The following is a 10,860-nucleotide window of genomic DNA, read 5'->3' as shown; positions in this document are numbered from 1 at the left end:
GATTTGGAAGATAAAAACTTGCTTGAACTCTCCAAGACTTCGAAATTGATCATGATCCACAAAGAATTGGAAGTAGACTAAAAGTTTTAGAAACTTATATACTTAACATACTAAAATCAATATTTATAAAACATAAATCAAACATCATTTAGTGAGTTAAATATCTTGCAAAATCTAAGTTAAAATATAGAAGACTTTGTCAAATGGTATAAAAAATAACTTGGTTTACCATTGGACTTCATTTACTTTTCCTCAAAGAATTCCCAAACAATTTCACAAAATAATGGACGTGATCTCAAATGGATCCACAAACTCAACATTTTCTTCCAATGAATTCTATTTAATTTCTATCCACAGATTTTATCACAAGTGCTTAATCAAGATCCAAGTTGAATCGAAATCACAACTTGCATTCAAAGGAAAAGGGAAATGATGATGAAGAAGAAGAGGATCTCAAACAATTAAGGAATAAAAGATGACTTATTTAGCATAAATCTTTGGCTTGAAAATTGAACTTTATACTTATTAGATGATATAAAAACTTTAATCTTGTTTTTAAACTAGTAAAATCAACCTAATTAAGGAGAGGTAATTGCTTGATTTAGATCTTTACTTTGTTGAGAAGAAAAAAATAATTGCAAACTTGTAAATGAAGTTTATTTTTTTGCTCAATGAGTATCATGCATATCTAAATTTTAACTAGGAAAAATGTATTTTCTTTATTCTTAAGCTGGTCATGATAAATAAGTAATTGATTAAGTGTAAACTCATTACAAAACAAAATAGTTAAATCACAAAAAGTAATTACTAACCTTCAGCTTTCCCATTTGTTTTTAAAACAAATTAAATCTTATAAAAATTGTAATAGTAAAACTTAAATTAATTAATCTTTCATAATTATTTTGGGTAAGAATTCGTTGGAAGTTGTAGAACAAAAATTGAGATTTAATTTTTTTAAAAAGGATAGGACTTGGGTAGTTGTACACCTTTTTAGCATCATCATTCCACCAATATATTAATTCATAAAAACACAAATCAAGTCAAAGTGCTGTAGTTTAGAGCAATTATCGTCGATGAATAATAAAAAAGTTTGTTCCTGGAAGACCAAGATCTTGTGAGACTACAGATATTCTTCGACATGTGTATGGTGCAAGCAAATTTATTAGTGAACGTTCTGCAATTCCTCTCTAGCCATATTGTCCATAGAGTAGCTATACCCATATTGAAATGAATAATACCTTTTTTATTCTTAGTATTGATAGAGCAGAGGCTTGTGCAAAGGCTTTGGCAGCATTGACCATTGATTTTTCATCCCTGTTAAGTCTTCAATCTTTTTCCGAAGGGATTGGACAATGTTGCAGTGGATGAAGAGGTGATCAGTAGTCTCATTTTTTTTTTCAAACAGAAGATACACCAACTTGGGCTAAGACAATAATTTTTCAGCTTTCCTTGAATGATATCACAGGTGAATATACCATGGTGGAGTAAAGCCCATATGAAAATTTTGCATTTTTTTTGGGAATATTTGGTTTCTAGAGAGATTTGTATAGCATTGAGACATGATTGTCAATAATAAATTCGTTCATATTTTGTTTGACTGAGTCTATAGTGAACATACCATTTTTAATGATCTTCCATATGGAAATATCCAAGCCTCTGTGGCCGAAAACTGAGATTTAATTGGTACTGTATTGTTGTGACTTGGAATGGTGTAAGTTAACAAGGCACAATTATTTCATATTCCCAAATTTTGTTTATCAACAAAAGGTTGTTGAAATGTGTTAAATATGTTATTTAATTTGGTGTGCTGTGAATGATTAGGCACATAAGACTCACATAAATTTTCATATCAGTTTCTATTATTGTTCATGTTTGTTGCTTTCTTTAATTTTCAATTCCATAAGAAAGAGTAAAATTTTTACTATCAAATTAATGTGAAATTTAATATCACAAATTTTAAAGAATTAGTAAAGATCATGTCTTTAAAACTGAAATAATAACGTGGATCTCACACATAATAGTGAAGTCAAGCGCGTTAGATTTAATCAAAATATATAATACATAAAAGTTGAGGCTTAAACTAACAAATAAATATTTTTTTAAAGAAAAAATATATTACCATGAATTTGCTGCCAATTCACACATAATGATAACATTCTGCTCATAACCAACTTTGTATTTGCTTTTCCTAAACAATAATTAGCCCTTAAATGTGGGTCTAACACCAAAATTAACTTTTCTATGTTGAAAATGGTAGAGCACCTAATAACAACAAAACCTAAGACAACTCAACCTGGTATGGAGTTTAATTAAGAATATAATAGCATAGGTTGTATTTATTTATACTTGTTAAAATCTAAGGAGTAAGTTGAATGAGCCTACTAAACTATATACCTATCAAAGAAAAGATAAATCACTTAAAAATGGACATAAGAAGAGAAGTAAATTGAGCAACCAAACCCAGCATAACATAGGACAACAAGTTGAAGTAAAGAAGTAAAGATATGTTCCCCATGCACCCAACACATTAATAAGAGAAGTTTTATTAATATAGGATTCACTTTGCTAAACTCTACCTTTTTCATTTAGGGATCCTTGTTTTTGCATAATAGAGAAAAAGGAGAAAAAGGAGGAGAAGAGATAGTGATAAGGCTATTAATTAAACTTCCTCTTTTACCTAACTTTTAGGCTAAATTATGAAAATAAAGTTGTTTGAACTTTTGTCTGCATCAATCCAATTTTTCTCGAACAATTGTGAATATAGCAATAAAATCTAAACTATCACATATCATATTAAAATAGATAGATATCTGTTTATAGATAATGAAGTAGATCTCTATTAAGGATGGTCTTTTTTATATTTAAAATTTCTTAAAATATGTTATACATTTATTATTATCTCTCCTATTTCAAACTATAGCATTTAGTTGGAAAGTTTTTCTTTGTGTTCATCTCTTATTCTTAAAAAGTATATTTTTTTTACAAAAAAACTAGAACTTTACTCTGTCAAATATACTTCTGTTCATTCAAAAGTCAGCAATTATCATTACCCTTTCCTATAAACATTTCAAAACTAAAATTTAATCAAAATAAAATTAGGATATGGAATAACACGAGAAATTAACCTTGCACCATGTACTAATAGAGGTGTTAAAAAAAATTGGTAGTCCGACCAACCTGACTTACCCAACCCAAACTGTAAGTGTTGGGTTGTATTGGATTAAGGAAATGAAAAAATTGTAATTTTGGGTCGGGTAGTCAGATTGGATTGATAAAGGTCGGGTTGATCCAATCCAACTTATACATTTTATAAATATATATATATAACTTGGGTAATTGTAATTGATGACCATTTTAGGAATAATAACTAAGGATATAACAAAATTTTAAAAAAATTGTAAATATAACAAAACTATCACTGATAGACTTGTATTGCCGATAGACTCGTATGGTCTATCAGTGATAGACCAATATTTACAACATGGTCTATCGGTGATAGACTTCTATCATTGATAGAATTTGACAAATTTTGCTATATTTGCAATTTTTTTTAAAATATTGCTATATACTTAGTTATTTTGAATCTAATTGCTAAATTTGCAACTATCCCAAAACTTAAACTAAAACAAAAGCCCAAGCTGTCTTCCGCTCCCACTTCGTTCACGCCTCTTCTTGAACACTCTTTGTCATTTGAGCAGTCGTCTTATTCAACAAACTATATTCGTTGTTCACCTCTCTGTCCTTTGCCTCCTCTCCTTCAGCCAGCTTCTTTGTCACTCTCAGCCTTTGCCATCCGCCTCGCTGTCTCTCCACCATTCCCCTCTCCTTCAACCAAGTTGTCTCGTCGTACTCTAGATCTAGGGTTTTGAAAATATCAGAGAGTCGAGAAATCTCAAGACCAGAGAGAACACACAAAGGCTCAGATTTACAATCTGAATATAAAGGGTGATTTCGAACGGAGCACGCAGAAGCTCATTTCATTTTTGAAGGAGAGGCGTGAAGGATTGGGCGACGATTTTGAACGGAGCACAGGGAAGCTCATTTTGTTTTTGAAGGAGAGGCATGAAAAATCGGACGACGATTGTCGTGATGGTCGAGAAGAGGGACGACGTTTCGCGTTCTTGAGACAAAAAAATTGGGAAAGGGGAGAAGAAAGGGTTTTGATTGTAAAATGGGGGGAAGTAAAATGAAAATTTGGAGAAAGAGTAAATATTTAAAAAAATGTTTTTTTTGGTAAAATTGGAAAAATAAAATCATTTAGATATATTACTTGACATTGAAAAAAATATAACTAAAATCTTGACACTTTTAAACGGTCAAATATTGAAAAAAAAATATATACATTTTTTTTACTTTTGGTTATTCTTGACGTTTTTTCTTCTACTTGACAATTTTTATTAGAACTATCAAAAATATCAAAACTGCATGCATAAGTATTGTTATTCCAGTAGTGTGGTTTGGTTTATGCTTTCCCAACTGTTTTTAGAAAGTTAAGATAACTAGATTAGTAATGACTTTACTGATTTTGAAAAATTCTGGTAGTTACACCATATCTCCGTTTTTTTCATCCAAACCTCTAGCTTTCGTAGTCACCACTTCTCTTAGCTTTCATCCTGAAAGAAAAAAAATAACCAAGAGATATATAACGTCATCAATTTTGTTTTCTTTTCTAACTACCTTCTAGATCTCCATATTCTTCACAAAAACTCTCTCTACAATAAGAATCCAATAACACACGAGAAAAAGCTCTAACTTAGTTGGAGGTGTATGTGCGGTAGAGCTTTGATCCCAAGAATTCATACTTCAAACAACAAGTGAGTTTAGTACTTTGGAAAACAACCTAGAAGACTAAATAAACAGTTTTTTGTTTATTATTTTTATTCTTATTTCTCCAATATTTTTCTTTCTCTTGTAATTATTTCTTTATTATCTTATTTCTACCTTTTCTTTTCTCTCCTAATAAATTTACTTGTTTATGCATATTCTTTTTCACATCATGTTTATCTTTTTTCTTACTCATTATTTGTTCTTACATCTTTCTTTATCTAGTATAATTTTGTTTTCTATTTTATTTACTTATATATTATTATTTATTTTACATTTTTATTTTGAATATATGCTTATTTAAATTTTGTGTCTACTTTATGATCCATTTAATATAATCTTGGTAGTAGTAGTTTAAATTTGTTAATATTTTAAATTCATTTTCTTAAAAAAAAAACGAAATCTACAAAATTTGAAAGTCCTATTGGTTAGAATTGTTGAAGGTGAGGATTCAGTTTTTTTTAGTCTTAGATATCTCCAATAATTTTTCACTAAAATATTAGTAGGTTTTTTTTTTTTTAATGTTCATTAATCCACATCATCATGTTTCTTTAAATTACATGGGTTGTTTATATGATATTTTGCATTAATTGTTACGTTGACGTTCAATTTAGTATTTATTTAAATTTCTTTTAAGACATTTGAAAGTTGTTTAAGTTATATCTTTTGTAAGTCTTCTTTTACCGAGGATATTGTTTTATAAAATTTCTGATGAAAAAATCTAAAAATATTGTATATTTGACATTCTTGAAAGGAGGAAATCGATTCTTTGGATATTCGAGATCAATATCTTCACTGTGTTCTTTTTATTAAAATCTCAATACATGCTATTTTATGTTTGTTTAATCTATGAGGATGCTGTTTTTACTTATCTAATTTTTCTGTTAAAGTCTTATTTTGATTTCTATTTAAAATTTATAAATTTTTCTGATTAAAATTCTCGATATTTTAAAATCCTCCTAATTTAAATTTGTCTAAGTTTAAATTTTTCACAAAAATCATATTAAAATAATTAGAAAATTTTTCTTTAAATTTTAGTTTTTTAAACATTGAACGTTATTTAATCTATGATTTTATAAAGTTTTCTATTCAATCTTTTCTAATAATTTATTCATTTTTTCTTAAACAAAATCTACGATGAAATTTAAGAAAGTTGAGAATTCGACTTCCTAGAATTCTTATGATATAAGATCAATGTTTAGGAGTCCAAGATTATTTGTTCTCAAGAAAAAAATGATTTTATTTAATATTTGTTTTTAATAAAAATCTCTTTATTTGAATATTATTCTTATACTCGATTTTGAGAAGTTGTACTAATTAGTCTAACTGATAAAGTGTTCTCCACTTATTTAATGAGATCATCACTTCAAATATTGGAGTAATGTTGGGAATAATAAATTATTTTTAAAAGAAGTTAAAAAATATTTTTAATTTAAGATTTCAAATTTAGCCAAACAGATGTTATGGAATGTTAACACCTTCTTCATTCACAAATGACACTCGAACTCAATTCTAATTTATGATTTTATTTAGAAATTATTTAATTTGTTTCGATTTTCAATTACATTATAAAAAAGAATTGGTGCATGACTACTCTTTTTTTGTTTTAGTCTAAAATAAACCTATTTTGAGATATCAACCGCTTAGCTTCATCTCAGGTACGTGGTGACAGAGAAATTATTTAAACTTCAAACCTCTTGATCAGATGACACAAATATATACTTGATGTCAGTTGAATATCCAGTACCTACGACACAAAAAAAAAAAAAAAAAAATCACATAATTTGAATCGGTTGGAATCGATCAAGTGGTCAAAAGTGAAATATTATTCTCACTTTCTTAATTCAACGAGTATACGAGATCTTGTCTCTCTTGAGTTTGCTATATAACACATCAACTTTCTTTCTTTTTTTTAGAGAAAGAAAATTAATTACATGTCAACTTTATATATAGAAAACTACTTATCCTCTGAAAATTAATTACATGTCAACTTTATATATAGAAAATTACTTATCCATTATTCGTAATGTTTAAATTTAGGAATAATAATGTGAACATGTATGTATGTGTGTATATATATATATTCCAAAGCACACGTACATGCATATATAAAGAAAGAGGTGGCTAACACGCCATATACTTTAGGTCAAACCATAATTAAAATCTACAATTTAAGAGTCCACGAGACAGCACAACTCTTGAAAATTATTTGGTTCTAATTTTTTTTATATATATATGTAAAGTTTTTGAATTTAACAAGGAATGAAACATCCAATAAAGATGTATCTATCATTATATACACAAATAAAATACTCTGGGCACTTTTTAAAATAATACATGAACATTTTCAAATACTATTTTGATGAAACCTACGTCGTTGATAATTTATACTTTGTCTTCTAAGCTATTATTATTTTATTAATTGGCAATCAAAGTCAGGTTTGTTGTTTGAATCCTCTGTCTATAGTTTGTATTAAGAAATTATTTTATTAATTTTGATGTAATATTTGTTAGTCAATTTAATGTATGGTTGATTAGGTATGTGTTAATCATTAATTTTGATCAGTTTTACTATTTCATCAATGAAATAAATTTAATGTGAGAGGTTACCAAAATGGAAAAAAAAAGTGACAACTAGAAAAATTAAAATGACAGTCTACTCTTTTATTATCTTCTTGCATTTTCTTTTATAAAGATGTATAAATTATATGACAGGTGAGTTATGTTTCATTCTAATTATCTTTCCATCTCAAGCACACATCTAAAATACAAAAAAAGATACTTTTTTTCCTTCTTAAAATAGTTAAATTTTAGGTTATGTTTTATCTGATAACAAATTTATCAATCTATCCCCTTAGAAATGATGTTTATTCTAGGTTCACTAATCTCGATCGAATCTCAATTTTATTTTATTGGAGTGGATACTTGTTTAGACTTTATGGTCTCTCATATTACATTTGATAGTATGAGATTCCATCTAATCAAAATCAATTGGCAAGGAAAGAGTAGTCTATAAGTTCATCTCTAAACCAATTGACCAATGAGTGAAATAATTTATCTATCTTATTAAAATTGTGAATTTTCTTTTATTTTTTCAATGTAAGATTTTGGACGACATTCGTATTTAGATTTGTTAGCTTCTTGAATGAATATCAATTTTTGTTTCCCTGGACCGACTCCATGGACTTTATTACTACGGAGAAAAGTAGAGTAAAAGAGGGCAGATGATTTTTACATGTGAGAAATAAACATAAATTAAACAACACAATAAAATAAAAATACTATAACACATAATATTAATTATTATGTAATAGTTTCCTTGTTTGCCTATATGCATTCAGCATTGGTATGAGCTGCCATCCAATGGGCGAGCTACCCATGAGGTTGAGCCAATGTTTCTTCCAAATTGTGTGGTCAACACGTTGAGCTAATAATGGAAAACAACAAACATTCTATTATGAATAATGGAGACTTTAAGATATTGGGTTTTTCAAAAGTGTTTATTTTCTTCTTATTCCCATTACAAATACCATTCTCCATAGATCATTCTACTTCCATTCTTCCAAGTGTAATTTCCTCACCAACCCATCAACCATCAAGCCTGATTCATCATCTTCTTCTTCAACCGGTCTTCCTCCAAAAATATTATGGCATGGTTTATGTTCATCCTCTGTGTTTTGTTTTGTTCTTTTCATGTCTTGTTAGCTAATGACTTGTCAAAGTTCATTAACATTAGCTGGGGAGATGGTCGAGGTCAAATGGTTAACAATAACGAGCTTTTAACGCTTATCTTGGATAGAGGCTCGGGCTCGGGCTTTGAATCCAAGAACGAATACTTATTTGCAAAGGTTCAAATGCGAATCAAACTTGTTTCTGGAAACTCTGCTGGCACTGTCACTACATTCTTTGTAAGTTTTTTTTTTTTTTTATCGCCAAACCTTATTTATAGAATTTTGTTTCTTTACTGTTTGAGAAGAGAGTAATTTTTTAAAACAACGTTTTTTCGTAGTAAATATATAACAAGATTTAAAAAAAAATATAAATATAATAAGATCCCTATTAAGGTTCTCGACTCTATTAATGATAATTTTTTTTTGAGTAATAGACTTTATATTCGATAGATATTTATTAGCAATAATTGGAACTATCTAACAAGTGCTTACTTTTTTTTTTACTTTTTTTTTAAACAAATAAAGTAAAAAATAAAAATATTAGATATAATGAAAAGGTTTATTAAACTTTTATATTGATATAAAACACATAGATAAATGAAAATGTTGATACAAATGTGTCGACATGTGTTGAGATTAAAAATGTTTTTAATATTATGGTCATATTGCACTAAATTTATTTTAATTATGTCACTGTACATCAAACAACATTTGACAAATATGTATATGTGTTTTGAGATGTGATTTCAGTTATCATCAAAAGGTGATTACCATGATGAGATAGACTTTGAGTTCTTGGGAAACACAAGTGGAAATCCTTACATTGTTCACACCAATGTGTTTTGTGAAGGAATTGGCAACAGAGAGATGCAATTCTACCTTTGGTTTGACCCAACTGCTGATTTCCATAACTACACCATTTTTTGGAATCACCAACACATTGTGTAAGTAACCCATCATTTATTATATGTACATTTTATCATTATTTCATAACTTTCATTAAAGAAATGTTAAAATTTAATTGTTTAAGTAACCCAATTGAATAGGCTTCAATTATTAACATAGTAACGAAATGCATATATGATTATAATTATCACTTAGATAATTCTATTGTCTTTTTGTTTTTCATGCATATGGATCTATTTATACACTTTTAAGGATTATGATTTGTTATTTAAATAATTATGCACCAAAGACTATCTTTAACCTAAATAATTGTATGTTTCTATAAGCACATTTCTTGATTGCAGTAAACATAGCAAAATTTTATATGATAGAGTACAAATTTGTCAACTTAGTTAGAATATTCTGATTCATTTGCTGACAGTCTCTATCTATAGTATCTTTCTCTGAAAAAAAAACCAAAGCTTGATACAAAATTAAAGTTAGTTACAAAAGAGTTTTAACCTATTTACTTTGCATTGTAGTTTCTATGTAGATGATATTCCCATAAGAGAGTTCAAGAACTTCCAAGACAAAGGAGTACCCTTCCCACAATATCAAGCCATGAGGTTATATTCAAGTCTATGGGATGCTGATAATTGGGCTACAAGAGGTGGTCTTGAGAAGACAGATTGGAGCCAAGCCCCATTCAAGGCTTATTACGAAAACTACAATGAAGATGGCTGTTTTTGGTACAATGGATACTCTTCTTGCACTCCCAATTCAAATTCATGGCTATGGGGAAATTTTGATTATGATTATGCAATGAAAGGCCAAATGAAATGGGTACAAGATAACTATATGATCTACAGTTATTGTCAAGATTCAAAGAAATTCCCACAAGGTTACCCTCTTGAGTGCTACCTCAACACCTACTAGGGGAAGGATAACCTAAAACAAACACACAAGAAAACAAACAAAGGATTATATGTATTAAGCATTTTCATTAGATTCAAACTTGTAATGGCTGAAATTGACGTGTTTGATGTTAGTTGAGTTATTCTCAAGTCGACTATTATCAAATTTATTCTAATGTTTGTTATTTTTCTAAATGTCTTTCATATTTCACTTTCTTTTCTTAATTATGGTTGATAGGAAATTCGTTTTCTTTGGATTGGGAGTATGTAATATTCATCAACGTACGCTATTTTATGATCACATGGCTTTTGTTGTATTGTTCTAATAAAATTCAACTGTTAATTTCTTGTAAATTTTACAATTTATTCTGTTTTTCTCGCAAGTACTCTATTTTCTCTCTCTTTCCCACAGAGTAGAAAGAGAAATGTTAGGAATCTAAATTAATAACTAAGCAATATAGATATATATTGATTTTAAAATTTGGACGTAGGAAAAGAGTCCAAGTTTTAAGTGAGCGATAAAGAACATTAAGTGACAAGCTATAGAAAATTTTCATATTCATATA

The 10,860-nt window shown here is 28.4% G+C and overlaps 1 protein-coding gene across 1 annotated transcript; it reads left to right on the top strand.

The window, feature by feature from the left end:
• Nucleotides 1-8,382: 8,382 nt before the first annotated feature.
• Nucleotides 8,383-10,648, top strand: LOC101215947 (probable xyloglucan endotransglucosylase/hydrolase protein 23). Its single transcript, XM_004149048.3, has 3 exons — nucleotides 8,383-8,732; nucleotides 9,246-9,439; nucleotides 9,923-10,648. Exons 1-3 carry the CDS (start codon nucleotides 8,472-8,474, stop codon nucleotides 10,314-10,316), a joined length of 849 nt encoding a protein of 282 aa, XP_004149096.1. The 5' UTR covers nucleotides 8,383-8,471; the 3' UTR covers nucleotides 10,317-10,648.
• The last annotated feature ends 212 nt before the right edge of the window (nucleotides 10,649-10,860 follow it).

This window comes from Cucumis sativus, chromosome 2 (genome assembly GCF_000004075.3).
Source record: "Cucumis sativus cultivar 9930 chromosome 2, Cucumber_9930_V3, whole genome shotgun sequence".
NCBI lineage: Eukaryota > Viridiplantae > Streptophyta > Magnoliopsida > Cucurbitales > Cucurbitaceae > Cucumis > Cucumis sativus.
This window is presented reverse-complemented; position numbering and strand designations above follow the sequence as displayed.

Bases quoted from the DNA above. Each gene is read 5' to 3' on its own strand.
- LOC101215947 (XM_004149048.3), top strand. From the start codon at position 8,472: ATGGCATGGTTTATGTTCATCCTCTGTGTTTTGTTTTGTTCTTTTCAT. The intron at 8,733-9,245 runs GTAAGTTTTTTT...ATGTGATTTCAG, and splicing joins GCACTGTCACTACATTCTTT to TTATCATCAAAAGGTGATTA. The intron at 9,440-9,922 runs GTAAGTAACCCA...TTTGCATTGTAG, and splicing joins TGGAATCACCAACACATTGT to TTTCTATGTAGATGATATTC.